The sequence below is a fragment of the Cebus imitator genome, unplaced genomic scaffold (assembly GCF_001604975.1).
Source record: "Cebus imitator isolate Cc_AM_T3 unplaced genomic scaffold, Cebus_imitator-1.0 Scaffold315, whole genome shotgun sequence".
Classification (NCBI taxonomy): Eukaryota; Metazoa; Chordata; class Mammalia; order Primates; family Cebidae; genus Cebus; species Cebus imitator.
The window spans coordinates 304,646-322,735 of NW_016107630.1; the positions used below are offsets into that span (position 1 = coordinate 304,646).

An 18,090-nucleotide genomic window follows, 5' to 3' on the forward strand; every position below is an offset into this window, starting at 1 on the left:
GTAAACAAGAAGTGCAGGACCACTGCCAACAGAGTTCCTCAGGTACTGTCTTGCTGCATTAGGATTTGCTCTAAAGCAGGTTAACATGTGATCTCTAAGTCACGTAAGTAGCTGCATCACTTGTACCAAAGAAAGTTGTTTCACTTATGAGACATCTAATTTATACTCAGATAGTTATATAACTTACATTACTCTTTTTTTTTTTTTTTTTTTTTTTTTTTTTTTTGAGACGAAATCTCACTCTGTCACCCAGGCTTGAGTGCAGTGATGCAATCTCGGCTCACTGCAACCTCTGCCTCCTGGGCGCAAGTGATTCTCCCGTCTCAGCCTCCCAAATAGCTGGGACTACAGGTACACACCACCACGCCCAGCTAATTCTTGTATTATTTAGTAGAGATGGGGTTTCACCACGTTGGCCATCATGGTCTTGATCTCTGGACCTCGTGATCTGCCCACCTCGGCCTCCCAAAGTGCTGGCATTACAGGCATGAGCCACTGAGCCCAGCCACTTATATTACTCTTTAATAGGGATCTATGCCCCTTAATTTCATGTTTCCAGGTTTGTTTACTGTAGCAATCCTAAACTAACCGATATGCCATAGGCAAAAGCATTCCATTGATAAGGATCCTTCCACTTATAAATGACAGTAGTTTGTTTCCCAGTAGGATGTTTACAAAGAGCTTTAACCAAGCTGCTTTCCTTCTTTTCTTCTTGAGATAAACTCTTCTTTTTTCACATCCACTACTTCAAAGAGAGAGAATGGATTCCATACAGGAACTTCCTAGTAACTGTATCTTTCCAGTGATTAATTCATACTTTTTCTTCAAGATTAGCTATATAGCACCTTTTCCATGCTGCTCTTTCTTTTCTTTTCCTTCCTTCCTTCTCCTTCCTTCCATCCTTCCTTCCTTCCTTCCTCCCTCCCTCCCTCTTTCCTTCCTTCCTTCCTTCTTCCCTCCTTCTTCTCTCGTTCCCTCCCTCTTCCTCTTTCCCTCCCTCCATCCCTCCCTTCCTTCTTCCTTCCTTCTTTCTCTTTCTTTCTTTCTTTCTTTCTTTCTTTCTTTCTTTCTTTCTTTCTTTCTTTCTTTCTCTCTCTCTCTCTTTCTTTCTTTGTTTCTTTCTCCCTGTGTCTCTCTTGCTTTATTTATTTCTCTCTTTCTCTTTCTTTTTCTTTTGTTTCCTAGTATCTTTCTCTGTCACCAAGGCTGGAATGCAATGGTGTGATTATAGCTCATTGCAACCTCAAACATATGGGCTCTAGAGATTCTCCCACCTCAGCCTTCCAAGTAGCTGGGACTACAGGCAGATGCCACCATACCTGGCTAATTTTTAAAAAGAATTTAGTAGGTTTCTCTATTTTACCCAGGCTAGTCTTGAACTCCTGGCCTTAACCAGTCCTCTCACCTAGACCTTCCAAAATGCTGAGATTATAGGCCTGAGCTACTGTGCCCAGCAGTGCTGCCCTTCCTTGATCTGTACTATTGTTAGGTGACATGCCCATTTATGTGCCATTCGAGTACGCTGTCTTTACACATAGCAAAGATTCTTTACTTGGCCAAATTTTAATCACGCTCCTGAAACTTCTCCAAGGCCCACATGTGTACTTCCCTGTAAAGTCCACTTTTAGCAAGAACTCTTCCTTCTCAATATCTGATCACATTTTTATTACCCAAGTGAGAGTTAAACTCCAAATACAGAATGGGGTTTAGGAATTAATAGTCAAGGAATAGGTTGGGAGTCAGTAGATAAAATATTACTGAAAGGAAACATCAGGCATAAAGTTTAATCCTGTTTGCTAAATCAATCTAACAGGATTCTTGCAGAAGACAGGCCAGTGTCAGACATCACCTGGGTCATAGGGGAGGATGAGGTACCTGATGAGATATTGAAGATTGTTAGATATCAAGGGTGAGGGATTTTGCTAAACTAACTTATCAGGGTTCTTGCTAAATCTGGATTTTACAAAAAAGTACACAAATAGCCCTAGGAAAAGGTTCAGAAACCTGACTAAAGTTTGGTCAAGCAAACAATGTTTGTCATATATTATTACCTATAGATGCTGATTTTCTACATCTGTGAGATTTTTAAGGCAGAGATTATTTTACTTACAGCTCACAGCACTATTTTTGTACATAATATTTAATAAATAGTTAGATTGATGCATGGGTGATGCTCTTACCACATGGCTCTGAATATTTTGGTACATCCAATAATTTAACGGTGATGAAATGAGATAATATTTTCCACGTTTATCACTGGCCAAAGGGGACTACTAAATAATTTTGCTTCTAAATAATATCTTTAGATTTTTGTGTTCATATAGAATGGATAAATGGTAATTACTATTAGAGGGTAATCTTTACAAAGAATGTTGCTTCATCATATTGCTTCTCAAACTTTGGCATATTAGAAGTTATTCCAGAATTTAATATATGCTGGTTTTGAGTTCTGCTCATTTTAGTTTATAACCTATTCTTACTTTGCCTATGTGCAATCTAAAAGTGAGTTGACATCATGCTTTTAATTATAGAAAATTAAGTTGTTTCATAATTTCTACAGTATGATGCCTGTAATATTAATCAGACAAAATCATCACATTACATAAAGTTAATCATTAAAATGATGATCATTATTGCATGCTTATAGCATGCTATTTTTATTTCACTCAGCATCAACCACATATCTTTTCTGAATATGGAAGTGAAAATCAAAGCTGGGAATTTTTTTTTAACTTTCCTCCTGCTGTGTAAAAAGAAAGTGACAAACCTGATTTGTCAAATACAAAAAAAAAAAAGTGGACCCTTATAGTTGCTTACTACTTTATTGGTCGAGATGAGGAAAAGAGAGGTTTGCATGTTTGCTTGATATGTCAGTTGTCCCTCATTAGGACATGCTTCATCAAACAAATAAGTATATATGGGTGCCATGAAGAGAAGCATTCATACCCAGATTCAGAGTTACTGATTATTAATGATTATTGACAAACATTAGGTATTAAAAGGCACTAAAACTGATATCTGTGAGTTACTTGTCATAGAAGGCTGGTTAATTTAAACAGGAACACTGTATATGGTTAGACCACTGGTCAGTTTGGTCCATGTTTTCTGATAGCAGCATAACTGACAACTGAAGAGAAACATGATTTTCTTTTGTATTTTAACCTTGCAACATAAGAGGATCTGGTCAGGTAGCATGTCTTCTGCTATGCCCTGTTACTTACATTGGGATGGGTGTTTAATAGCCATTCACTTTGTATACTACTAGTTGGTTGAACTTTCCTTAATTTTAATATCTTTCAGATTTCCATAATAGTTCATCATTTATTCTAGTAAATAAAACCTTATTTAAGGTCTACTGTGTGCCAATCATTTTGATAGACACAGACAGGGTTGTGACCAATCTTGATGCCCTGCCCTTCCATGAGGCATTCACTTGATGGCCTTTCATTGGCTTATTGGCTGGTTTATATTCTGGTTTCCTGGGTGTCCATCTTAATGTTCATGAGCTTATACTTATCAATTGTTGACTATTTTAATACCACTCTTGGACATAAGTGATAGCATGTCAAATAAGATATTCTTCCTTTGCTTAAAGAGTGTTGAGAAGGAGTTAACTACTGAACAAACAAGCTTATTTAAGTTGTATGTTAGTTTTTCAATTTTGTATCTTAAGATAATATGTTCTGTGTGTCTAATACTCACTTTGTGAAGTGTATCTAATATTCACTTTGTGATGCAGTACTTTTTTGTTCTAAACTTACCTTTTATCTGGATTCAAGATGTCTCTATTAACTCATTTGCAATATTGGGTTCATAAATCTATCATGTGGTTCCTATATTTCATGATCTTTTAGTACCTGTAAATGTGCTTAGACTGGGAAGCTTGAGCCTCCTCTTTGCATGAAGAGACCTTTGTCCAGCCAAGCCCTTCATCTTTAACTCGATCTTTTCCTTTCCTACTTTGCTTTGTTTGAGGTTCAGCAACTAGACTCATATAGTCTCATTCTTTCAAATAAACTGCAGTAGCTATTCTTGGACATAATGAAGACCACATAGGATTTACTTTCAGCCATATCCTAATTTCAGATAAGTTTTTTCATCCCTTAGTGTATTTTTGGCTTCTCTGAGCCTCAGTTTCTCCTCTGTAGGAAGAACATAATGCTTGTGCACACAGATGTTTTTCTTGATGAGGCCAGCAAGCAGCAGTGTGCCCAAAGCTGTATGCTAAATCTGTAAAATCATGATGATGCCCAATGCAGTGTTGGCTTTTTGCACCACAGCAGGGAGACAAAGTCGGATTGAAGCTAAATGCTTTTTTGTAACAACAAATATACAGGTGTCATAACATATTTTCTGTGTGAAGATTGAGTCACATGTTAAGCATTTTATGTATTTTCTGTATGAAGATTAAGCGAATGACATGTAAAGCACTTAAAAGAATACTTTTAAGTATTATAAATACTTATTATTAGTTGTCTTGATTTACGGCCAGGCGTGGTGGTTTACACCTGTAATCACAGCACTTTGTGAAGCTGAGGTGGGCTGATCACTTGAGGTCAGGAGTTTGAGACCAACCTGGCCAATAGGATGAAACCCCATCTCTACTAAAAATACAAAAATTAGCCAGGTGTGGTGGCAGGTGCCTGTAATTTCAGCTACTTCAGAGACAGAAGAATCACTTGAACCAGGGAGGTGGTGGCTGCAGTGAGCTGAGATTGTGCCATTGCCTTCCAGCCTGGGCAACTGGCAACAAAGCAAAACTCAATCTCAAAATAAGTACATACATACATAAAAAATAATAAAAATAATAAAACAAGATTTATAACAAGACAAATAATAACATATTTGTTAAGATGAGAGCACTCCTTCAATGATTGGGACAGGCTCAAGATGGGAATAAAGATTTTATTACTTACAGTTCCTGAGGGGGTACACATTTTGCACAGAGGTGACACACACAGAGGTGAGGAATGCATGGAGAGAGAGAGAGAGAGAGAGAGAGAGAGAATGAATGAGACCTGCGGGCAGGCCAGTGCCTATGGGTCCAGGGCAGGAGAGAGATGGGTGGGGGAGAGAGAGAAAAAGTAAGAGAGAGAGAGAGAGAGATAATGAGAATATGAGACCTGAGAGAGAGAGCGAGAATGAGAATATGAGACCTGCGGACCAGTGCCTTTATTTTTAATTCCAGGAGGTAAGATAGAGAGGGAGGGAGGGAGGGAGGGAGGGAAAAAGAGAAATAGCGAGAGAGAGAGAGAGGCGCAGAGAGAGAGAGACAGAGAGAGAGAGAGAGAGATAATGCCCTGGGTCCAGGTTTCGCATGGGGAATTTTAACAGGTTTGTTTAAAGCAAGCAGGCAGAAGTTCTAGGAGACCAAGCAGTGACTGAGAGGCAGTTACTGTGGTGTGTATTCCCAGTCCATGCAGGGTGGAGGGTCACCAGGACCAGTCCAGCAGACTGCATTTGCACGTTTCATAGGGAATTATAAGGCAAATATCTTGATCCACCACACTGAAAAATGGGGTCGCTGCAGGGAGGTAGAGTGTAGAATTGGAAACTGTGTCAAGGGTGACTGAATCTTTCTTCTGGTATAACAAAGTCCAACTTATATTTAAAATGGATGCCAAGGCAGCATAGAATTATAAGCATTCACTATACAAGTTTACCCCGTATTTTCATTGTCCTAATATTTCCCTACTTCCCAAGATAAATCTTTATATGATCTCACTTTCCCAATATTAATACTTTCCAAACAAATATATATATGCAAATGATATTTCTATTTTCCTTTAAACAATTTTCCCTTTCTTATGTAAAATGGAAAATCTAGCTATCAAATAGCAAAATAGCAGGAAGTGGTGTGATTTATGACTGCTGCTTGATAGTCTAATTCTACATGTATTAGTGAGTGAAGAAAATCTCTAAAGTTTCAAAAGCAAAAATGCAGACACATCTCTTTGGGGGCCAGTGTTCATGCCATCCCCAGTGCACTATCAGTTGGTAAGAATGCTAGATATTTGAATACATGTTATCAAACCTTGTGCACATAGAAAATTATGATGTAAGATGAGGATATACCAAAGGCAGTTTTCTTTTATGTTCATAACTATGTATGATTATACAATGTCCTCAAAAATCAAAACCATGGTGAGAACATTACTAAAAGATACTCGGGCATTCAATGATTGATCATCTTTATTTTAAATTCTTAGAAGTTTTTGATCTGTTAGTCATGTCTAATTTTTGTTTCCAAATGTAATGCCAAATTTGCCAAAAAGTATAAGAGATCATCTATATGCAATAACAGATACTATAGAAGCATTACTAGATAGCAAAGATAGAGCGGGACCAAACAGATCCTAAATCAATCTGTGAAACATATTCCCAATAGGTACAGCATAGTTCAGTGTTTCATTTCTGCCCTCCACAGAAAACAGTACTGTTATAGATACACATTGTATATTGATTTATTCAAACCATAAACATTTGGAGTTGTTATTCAATCAAGCGTGGCATTATCATTAAAATGTAGCGCCACTTGACATTTTGAAACACAATAAACTGGTTTATATTGATGAGCTATACGGTGATGTGTGGCACAAATGTGACAAAAGTGATACAGAAAACATATTTTACATACCAGAATCATATTTATTTTGTAATTTGAATTATTCAAGGAATAGTTTGCCTTCCAGAAATCATACATTTTTATTTTGTAGAAAATTAAAGAGGAGTCTAAGGTTTGCTTTGTCCGATTACTAACCTTTGTTATTGGGCCACCTTTCTCTTGAAATCACAATCTCATTTCTAAGTGATACTGAATAGCTGAATAATGATTCAGTTAAAAAAAAAGGGAATTTAGAAAATAGCAACTATGAATACATAGTCTTCTATATGCTAAGTTCTGCTTTAGGCATTTTACATTTTAGAATTGTTTTAAGTAACACCATACATACCAATTAATGAGATGGTGTTCTCCCTATTTTATGTATAAGGAAACCATCACAAATAAGCAGCAGAGCAGATTTCAAATTTGATTCAATTCCACTTACCTCTAATCTTCCGGTCTGAGCAATGAGAAGTTGTATATCAACTGTTTTGTATATTTACCACCATAATATGCCACATGTTCATTATTTTTGATATTGCTAATTTCTTGATTTTTATAAGAAAAGGGAAATACTGTGTAATCATTGTGATGTGATTCTAATTTTTAAGCCTTTAATGACAATATTCAAAAAATATCGTAAATAAGACATAGATTGAATAGCTTCATACTAGTGTATAGTATAGATTAGTGTTTCCAAGCTATTTTATTCTTACCCCTTTAGTGTCTTAGAAATTTTTAATCCTTCTTGCTGTAATGTTAATACCATGGAAATATTGTATAACTGTTTATAAACTTTAGCTCTTTGAGCGCACCCGACCATTATGATGTCTAAGGACTTTTTTCTTTCCTCCAATAATTAGATTTGCTCCCTGGTGCATTATTACTGTCCTTGAAAAATGCATCATAGAGACCAAATTCTGAGTCAGTCAGCTATCATCTATTAAGACAGTGGTTAACAAGGTATCATCTGTGCACTAGAGGCATAGCATCACCTTAGGAATTTTTTAGACATGCAAATCCTCAGGCCCCACCTAAACGTCCACACTTAGAAACTCTGAAAATAGGCCTGTTCAGTCTGGTTTAATGAGCCTTCCAGGTGATTATGATATATGCCACCAGTTCTGGATAGATTGTTGAAAGATGGGCCCATGGCTTTATTGCAGCATTGAGTTAATTATTTTATGTCTCAGTTTTTCCATCCTGACAAAGCCCAGACAACTCTTAGTTTGAAGCCTCATAACAAAACCTCAGTGGAAAAGCTACTCAGGGGTCCTGTTGAGAATTCACCTGGCTTTCAGAGGGAAGGAAAAGGATAAGACTGATCATCCCAAACCACTTCATTAGGACATTTTTGCATTTTTTTAAAAAAAGAAATACTCAGCATAGTACCTCTGATTACATTGAGAAAGGCCTGGATTTCTCCAAAAACAATGAATGGAAAAATAGGCAAATAAGTAAATATTGATATTCTGTCTCAATAAACATTCATTATGTATATGAAAACAAACAGAAACAGGGGTATCCAAATTTTGTGGCAGAATTAATTATGTAACAAATGGGGAAGAACTGGGATCCATCAGGAAAACATGCTTGTTTCACTGTCTTGAATTTTTCATTTATAATATTTGCTTCTGTGGTTTTATAAAAGGAAGAAAAAAAAATTTTTTTTTAATTTCTTAGTTCTACAGAGCTTCTCTAGTCTTCTTCTCCTACCTACCATTCTAATCATGTACTTGCACAGATTGGCTCACCCACTTTATTGACTTTTTTCCAGCTTAGATGTATGCAGTCTGTTAATAAACAGAAGTATTTATTTTAATATGCAGCATGATTAAAAAAGAGAGCTTAATCTACAGAGTTGAAAACATAAGAATAATAGGCTACTATGGTGAAACCTCACAAACCACCAACTGTAGAGCATGCAGTACTTAAAACTTGAGAAATATTCTATGATGCCATGATCTATAAACATCCACCTTACAACTCCAATTCAAGATTCCCTGAGTCAGTGATTTACAAAATGCAAATAACTGGTAACTGAAACTCAGATTTGGTGGAAGAAAAAGCTTAATATTGACTTAATATGATAAGGTTTAGCATGTATAATTCAATTAGAAATCAAATATTGTATGGAATAAGAAACATTTTCAAGTTTATTCTCTGTTCTGTTCTGTTTTAGATGGAACTTGCTAAGGAAGAAAAGTGTGAATTTCTGCCATTCCTGTCCCCACGGAAGGTTATAGTAAAAGGTGGGAGAATTGTTGCTATGCAATTTGTTCGGACAGAGCAAGATGAAACTGGAAAATGGAACGAAGATGAAGATCAGATGGTTCATCTGAAAGCCGACGTGGTCATCAGTGCCTTTGGCTCAGTTCTGAGTGATCCTGAAGGTACAGTGCTGGGAGCTGAAATATGTGATGCAATTGTCTGTTATTTTAGTGCCATAATGGTTTCTAGCTTTCAGGGAATTGGTTTTCACTTTATTTATTTACCTCTTCTAGTTAAGAAGTACAAGCAATCTTGATTCAAAAGGCTTAGAAATGGTATTTAATGCTTATACAGAATTATTTTTAAAGTGGCAAGAATTAAAGAGAACATTAATCTTTCTTTTAAGTTGATAACCAAAATACCTATGTTACCCTATAATGATATTTGCCTCGTTTCTTATGGAAGAATGGCTTTTCTTTTCACTTAGACTAAAGTAAGAAAATGAAACAGAGTAGTTGGAACAACCTGTCTTCAATGATTCAGACAAATTAAAATCTAATGAATGGCCAGAAATATAAATTGTGTTTATTACTATATTTATGCCAGATCATCACATCAGACGTCAGAATTGTCAAATTGGAAAGTTTAAATATCTGTCATTTCACCTGGATGGCATAAGTGAATATGCTGAGAAAAACAAAATGCTTTTTAAAAAAATAATGAGAGAAAGAAATGTTTTATATAACATTTCAACTGAATAATGATTCAATCAAGTAAGACTACTTTATCTTATACTTTTCCCACATACAGTGTTTTTGTGGGTCATTGCAGATGAAAGTTTACGTACCTAGGTATGTTCATTTTACAAATCCTTTTACCTTTTAATTCGAATTATTGAAATGACAGTTAACTCTTTTGTTTACTGTAGTGTTTTGCAAATATGTTTTTCTAGGTTAGAGATTCATTAAGAACGACCATACCAAAGTCTCCCTAAACCTAATGACTCCTGTCTGTGACTTGCTACTGTATTCATGCTAAAATTACATTTTTGTCTGAAATTGGAAGAGATATATACATGCAAATGTATATTTTCATGCCACAGATAAGTGAAAAATTCAACTAGTCATCAGGATATTTTATCTGCAGGACATCAAACATCTTGGTATTTGGAAAAATCCAGATGTTTAATGTCATCAAGATAAATGTTTTCAAATAGCTAGATGGTAGCCTAAATTTGTCACTTTTTATCTAGACATTTAAGTGGTATGGAGACACAGAGTATGGTTCATTTATTTAACTGAATTCAGGCAGGAAAAAAGAACAATATGAAAACTGCATTATATTATTTAAAAAATCATATTCTTACTATTTAAATACTCGGTACATCACCAAAAATCAAGTAAAATGTTGAATCATGTTTAACTAGCAATAATTTTGATCATTTTCCTATCCAAAAAGGTTTGCTTAACTATGAAATTTATGTTTTATAATTGAGAATCCTAATATTAATGAAAATTATCTTTTCCTGAGCAAACCTAAATAGATTTGACTTAGGAAACAGCATTTGCAATCTCAGATGTGATTTTATAAGCTTCTACTTGTGTGTGGTTGTGTATGTGTGTGTCTGCGTGTGTGTGTGTGTATTTGTGTATACATCTATGAAGAATAAAAGACTTAAGTTAGCATATAAAATATGAAGAAGGAGAAAATTTTATCTACTCAAATTTGACTAGCTCATTTCAGAAATTTTGCATTTTATTCCAAACTTTACGGTGTATATTTCTTCTAGTACTTCACATATGCCACCGCTTATACATTTAAAGAAATCAACGAAAAAAATGTTTTTTCACTATGTTTTTTTTTTCCGTTTCTATTTGAAATAATAAACAGTCTGGAGAAGTTATCCTTAAGTAGAATTACCAACTTTACCGGGAGTCTTCAATGTTTACATTACTAAGAAGTTATACTCCAAGTGAGGAGGAGCTGGCAGAACTGCAGTGTGAGATAGCATTCATTCCTGGACTCCCATCCAAATGTTTCCAATACTGTTTTTTTGGATGGAAAACATTAAAGAAAGGAGTCAAGGAAGCAATATTTGTTAGAATTCTATTAATAAGGTTTTACTCAATAGTATTGAAAATCTTAAAATAACAGTTTCAAAGTCAGAAAACTGACATGTGCAGACATACATGTAAAATACAGTGAAAAGCGTTTTTTTGGAAGCAAGTTGTCCATTTGGGTAAGAAGAGAAGATATTCATGTTAACCCTCTTCTACCATAAATTTTGTTTCATCCTAACACCTATGTGCTGTCCTTTATATGTGGTACCTAGTGATTATCACAAATTTGACACATTTTAATATATTCATCTTTTAAAATGTTAACTTCTCTTTCCACCCCTCCACTTTTCTCCTTTTCGGCCTCACTTTGCACAGACTCTAATGAGCTGCATGTTGAAGGCAGTGCCATTTTTTCAGTCCTTATTCTATTTTCTACATCTTGTAATTGATAATATTAATGATTTCTGTTTGAAATGCTCTTCTCCAAGTCACTTAAACTTTCTGAGGCTCACAGAAAATCAAATACCGCATGTTCTCACTTATAGGCTGGTGTTGAACAATGAGAACACATAGTCATAAGGAGGGGAGCATCACACACTGGGGTCTGTTGGAGGGAGACTAGGGGAGGGACAGCGGGGGTAGAGAGGTTGGGGAGGGATAACATGGGGAGAAATGCCAGATATAGGTGATGGGGGGTATGGAGGCAGTAAACCACATCACCATGTATGTACCTCTGCAGCAGCCCTTCATGATCTGCACTTGTACTGCAGAACCTAAAGTACAATTTAAAAAAGCGTTCTGAGGCTCAATTTCTTTATCTATTAAAAAATACAAGCATAATAATATCTTTTCTTTCGGACTCTCAGGACTATTGTCAGAATTAAGATGAAGTAATGTAAAGGACTTGGAAACAAAACCAGAATGCATTCTTGTTTGTGACATTCTGTTTCCTTGCTTCTTCTTTTAACTATTCCTTTCCAAGCCTATCACTGACCGCTTTTCTTCCTCCAGCTTTTTACTTTCAAAAGTTCAGAATTTGTTCATTTCCTCTCCTTAACATATTTATGAGTGAACTGTCTTGTTTATTCATTCATTCATCCATACTTATTTGCATTCATTCCTCAAAATATATAAGTGAACTCGTGTGCTAGACAGTGGCTAGACTTACAGCAGGCACCATTTCCTATCTGTGTAAAAATAACTCTGAAATCTAGTTTTCCACTCCCCATTTCTCAGAAGACCTCCTTTCATACTAAATTTTAGTTCATGCATGTGACAAACGTTTACTGAGTATCTAATGAAAATGAATGAATCATTGCATGGATTTTTCAATTCCATAGACTAGGTGTGGAGGCAGATCTGTAATCAATAAATTTTATTTAAAAGTGAGGAATTTGTACATTAAGGGAGATTTGCATACAGCAAAAAAAGTTCACCTTATCAGAATCTTTTCTCAACTTCACTATTACAAATGGTACCATTAGTACTCCCCATAGCCAAAGTTCAAAATTTTACCCCAGTTCAAATTTCTAATTATAATTTTTATTAAATGTACCAATATTGTCTTATACTATTGTATAAAGCTTCCACTTCTTAACACGTGAGAACATCAGCAAATGGCCTTCTATACATTCTGTGTGTCCAGCTGTATTTTCTTCCATTCCCTGTTGAATTATTCTTCCCAGCATCCAGCATAGGGTGGATTCCATAGTGGTCACAGAGAAAACCTTTGGTAAATGCATTACATAAAGATATGCTGAAAAAATCAAGGAATGAAGTAAACTTGACAGTGTACATATAAAGTATAGTGATAAATTGCACTCTTAGCAGTCTCTGATTACTATAATATTTTAAATGAAAATAGTTTTAAAATCTCAAATATATCAATAATACTAACTTGAAAAGGTAAGCTAAATTGGAAAATTTAAAGAAGATTGCATTTTTTTATGTTTTTGTGTTTTATATATATTTTATTGCAATTTAGGTTCTGGGGTACATGTGAAGAACATGCAGGATTGTTGCATAGGGGCATACCTGGCAATGTGGTTTGCTGTCTCCATGCCCATCACATATATTGGCATTTCTCCCCATGTTATCCCTCCCCAACTGCCTACCCCTCGCAGTCCCTCCCTTAGTCCCCCGCCAGCAGACCCCAGTGTGTGATGATCCCCTCCCTGTGTCCATGTGTTCTCATTGTTCAACACCTGCCTATGAGTGAGAACATGCGGTGTTTGATTTTCTGTTCTTGTTTCAGTTTGCTGAGAATGATGGTTTCCAGGTTCATCCATGTCCCTACAAAGGACACGAACTCATCGTTTTTTTATGGCTGCACAGTATTCCATGGTGTATATGTGCCACATTTTCCCTGTCCTGTCTATCATCAATGGACATTTGGGTTTGTGCCAGGTCTTTGCTATTGTAAACAGTGCCACAATGAACATACATGTGCATATGTCTTTATAATAAAACGATTTATAAGCCTTTGGATATATACCCAGTAATGGGATTGCTGGGTCAAATGGAATTTCTATTTCTAGGTCCTTGAGGAATCGCCACACTGTCTTCCACAATGGTTAAACTAATTTACACTCCCACCAACAATGTAAAAGTGTTTCTATTTATCCACATCCTCTCCAGCATCTGTTGTCTCCAGATTTTTTAATGATCACCATTCTAACTGGCGTGAGATGGCATCTCAATGTGGTTTTGATTTGCGTTTCTCTAATGACCAGTGATGATGAACATTTTTTGATATGTTTGTTGCCTCATATATGTCTTCTTTTGAAAAGTGTCTGTTGATGTCCTTTGCGGACTTTTGAATGAATTTGTTTTTTTCTTGTAAATCTGTTTTAGTTCTTTGTAGATTCTGGATATTAGCCCTTTGTCAGATGGGCAGATTGCAACGATTTTTTCCCATTCTGTTGGTTGCAGGTTCACTCTAATGATTGTTTCTTTTGCTGTGCAGAAACTATGTACTTTAATTAGATCCCATTTGTCTATTTTGGCTTTTGTTGCTAATGCTTTTGGTGTTTTAGTCATGAAGTCCTTGCCTATGCCTATGTCCTGAATGGTTTTGCCTAGATTTTCTTCTAGGGTTTTTATGGTGTTAGGTCTTATGTTTAAGTCTTTAAACCATCTGAAGTTAATTTTAGTGTAAGGTGTCAGGAAGGGGTCCAGTTTCTGATTTCTGCACACTGCTAGCAGGTTTTTCCACCACCATTTCCCCATTTCTTGTTTTTGTCAGGTTTGTCAAAGATCAGATGGTTGTAGATATGTGGCATTGCCTCTGAGGCTTCTGTTCTGTTACATTGGTCTATATCTCTGTTTTGGTACCAGTACCATGCTGTTTTGATTACTGTAGGGTTGCAGTATAGTATAGTTCGAAGTCAGGTAGCGTGATGCCTCCAGCTTTGTTCTTTTTGCTTAGAATTGACTTGGCTGTGTGGGCTCTCTTTTGGTTTCATATGAAGTTTAAGAGATTACATTTTTAGTGTCACTTTCTTATGAAATTCTACACAACCTTTTTAATTTTCTTAATTTGTTTCACAATGGAGAATATAAAATAACTTTTTTAGTGTTATGCATTTTATATGTATGTAATAAATATTTACTGTCATAAAATGATAAGTGTCTCAACAGCTTATAGAAAAGATAAGTATATCAAATTTATAAAATGAAGTTGGATAAGAGTTGGGGATTATAGTTGCTAATTATTTCATTGCTACTAAGGATAATGAGTGATAAGTCAGCATCCTTATTTTACATAATTCTATTTCTTCCATCATTTTTTGGATTATACCAGGTAGTGGGAAATATGAACAAAAGACTAAATAGTCCATATCCATGTACATGGAATATATATGTGCTGATCGGCATAATTTAATTGAATACTTCATTAAACACTAGTTCAAATTATATAGGCAATGGTGTCCAATTTCTAACTCAATATATATAAACTCAGCCTTAACTATCTTTCTTGTGAAAAACACAAAATGGTTCCACTTAAAAACTGTCCTCTCTTCCCTCTAAGTATGTAAGATTCCAGATCATATCACATTAACTTGGGATTTTATTGTTTTAGGTCGACTGTAGAGGCTATGGGGGAATTAAGCACAACCTTCCTGTAACTGCATTTCTACTTTACAAATATTCTCTATTCACTGGACATTTCTAAGCATTTATTTAATATATATATGTATATTTTATTATGTACATCTGTATAATATAATATATATGAACATATATTTATATATAAAATACAAATTTTTATGTATTTCCTAATATAGGAAGTTTTGTATTCTGCTAAACACTATTGTCAATATTTATTGAATTGAATTGTGTTTCTTCTTTTTTGTTGGTACAATGTCAATTTAATCAATTTATTGCTTGTTTTATAGTGTATCACCCCTTCTCTTTTTTCTTGGAACCAAACTGCCGGTTGTTAAGTATGCCCAAATTTTTGTTGGTTTTTAATTAGTAAGAATTATTTCCCATTTTCACTAATCTCATGGCTTCATTTTTACAACCAAGGCAATAAGATTGGCCTTGTCCTCACATTCCTAGGAGATCTGGATGACATAATTTTATGGTTTGATGAATATGGTTCAGACAACTGAATGAAAGTATGTACTTTAGCTCATTCTGTGATTCTGTGCCTCTCCCATACACTGCACCACAACCATCCTCTCATTGTTTTGAAATTTTGACTTTGTAAAGATTTATGTCTTGTGATCTTCCAGAATCTATTATATTTTATTTTCAAATTATACTATAAACCCCAAGGAGGGCAAAGAGTGTACCTTTATGCTAAATTGTAGTTCCAGTAGCAACTGACATACACATAATAAATGGCGATACACATAATAAATCCAAAAAAATATTTGTGTATTTGACTTGACTTGATTCATGTTAGGGTATTAATTTTATTTTGAGTTACTATATTTTCCTATAATGGGACCTGCTGGGTTTATTTTTCTTAGAAATATATTTCCTATTGTTCTATTGCTATTAGTTCTTCCTTTGTTGTGGCATAAATTTTTGCATTACTTGTAATACAATAAATACTACGCTAATTAGAGTCTATCTCATATACTGGCTGAGACTAGGGTCTCTGGAGCCAGGATGCCCAGCTGGAAACCTGGCTGTCCTTCTTCTAACTTCATCGTCTTAATGAGTTACCTAGTCTCCCTGTTCTTCATGGTTCTCATGGTGTAAGGGGGATGATGGTAGTATCAACCTCCTAGAGTTATTTTAAGAAGAAATTAATTAATAACATATATAAAGCATTTACATATAGACCTAGCATATAGTAAGCTTAAGTTACAGATGTTATTAATCTGTATCAAAACCATATCTTGGTAATTAAATTGATTTATATTACACTCTTATATAGCTCTTTGTATTGTTTAGGAATAAAATCATTTGAATATCAAGACTTCATCAGGAACCTTGGAGACTCTGTCAACATCACTTTGTAAATAAGTGAAGCAGATGCTCATACATTCATGATTTTTTTAATGAAAAAATGCTCAATAGTTTTTTTGCTGAAAAAAAGATGGAACAGTCTATAACTATATTATGTATTTTTAAAACTATTATCAATTCTAATGTTTTTCATGCTATTGAAAGCAAGTTTTCAACTATTTTTAGTTGTTAGAAATATCCATTTTGAATTTCTGCAAATGAGGTACCTAAAAAGCACATATTTTAAAGTGACTTTGATTTTCCTCTTAGGAATGGTGAAATTGGACCAAATTGTTTTGTTTGTTTAGTGTAAGGATCATTCATTTGTATTTTAAGAAGAAAAGAAAGGCACTTTTGAATTTTCAGCTAAGTTTGAGATTTTAAATGCTTGAAAATCATGGGATTATATAACTAAGATTGAAAACCCATGTTTTGGGAAGGAAGAAGTTAGGATGAATGGGGATGGACTCCGCATCATGTTGCACCACACTGCTCAGCAGAGCGGTGACAAAGTGACTGAGCTCCAGGCACAGCCAGGGAAGATCCGAACCTTCTCTTAGGAAGAAATTTATATACTCCACCCACTGCCTACATTTTTTTTTCTGCTTGCTCACTGAGAACTAGAGATAGCAAGGAAACACAAAACCTAGATAGTTCTGAATCTTTAATGTAACTCTCAGAAATCAACTCCCTTGATAACATTGATTGCAATTAGTTCCATAAGGGGTGTTTGCAGGAAAAAAAAAAAAAGTTTTTAAATCACTCATCAGTTCGTCTTATTAGAAGGCCGTCAGAAAAGTTTTTGAAAGCCTCACGGAGTAAATCAAACATTCTGTCAATAGCAGCTTTGAGTGTAGCTTTGATTCACTTGCCCCCATACTGAGAAAAGGTGCAGGCCATGGGTTAATTTGCCTTGTTCTAGCCTAACTCAGAGCTAGAAATTGCCAGTTAGGCAAGAAATGGCCTGCTAAGATTCTGACAATGCAAAAAGTCAGAAATTTTTCAAATGTGTCCGTTTTTCTTTTCTCAATTATTTAGGTTCTGCGAAAAACCTATGAAAAATGTCTTAATGTTGGCACTAGATGAGTTAGGCATTCAAAAATGGTGGTTACCTATGTTTTAAAAGACCTGGAATCAGTATGTTTGGTTTGATTTACTCCTTGTTAAATGTAACTTATTTTTTAATTTATAATGAAATTGAGAACACTAGGACATTTTAGTAAACCCCATTTTTTGGTTACCATTATGTTCTATTTTTCAAACAAGAAAATGTCTCTTATAGAAGCTACTGGTGGTAAAATTTTCTTTGAACAACTATCCACTCTTCATGGCCTTCAGCTTACATAATTTCTTTTATCAAAAATAAAGGGGAAGAGGGAATAATTGAGTAATAATTTGAGAAACTGTCATAATTGGTCAAATCTTCACTGTTGCATGCATTTTCATAAACAAATATTTACAGTGAAGTTTCAAAGAAAAGATTTAAGAATACTTCACTATATATGCTAAATAGGATACCTTTTTGACCAATGGCAAAACATTAGAGGAAGGGACATACTAGTGATTAAAATAAGTAAGAATGAATGACATTCTTACTTAACATTAAGAACTGAAGTAATCAGTCCAGCATAATACACTGGATACAATACAATAACTTGCATTAGGATTTTCCTTATTTATATTTCTAAATGTACTAGAAAGGACCTAAGAGATCACATATTCTAATCCCCTCACTTGACAAGTTTATTTTTT

The 18,090-nt window shown here is 35.0% G+C and overlaps 1 protein-coding gene across 2 annotated transcripts in view; it reads left to right on the plus strand.

Annotated features, from left to right (window-relative positions):
- The window catches only part of DPYD (dihydropyrimidine dehydrogenase), a 758,429-nt gene that overhangs the window by 276,096 nt on the left and 464,243 nt on the right, over positions 1 to 18,090 (plus strand). For both annotated transcript variants that reach the window (XM_017503801.2, XM_017503800.2), the window contains exon 9: positions 8,787 to 8,997. In XM_017503801.2, coding sequence (XP_017359290.1) covers positions 8,787 to 8,997 — 211 coding nt within the window. The remainder of the gene's footprint in view (positions 1 to 8,786; positions 8,998 to 18,090) is intronic.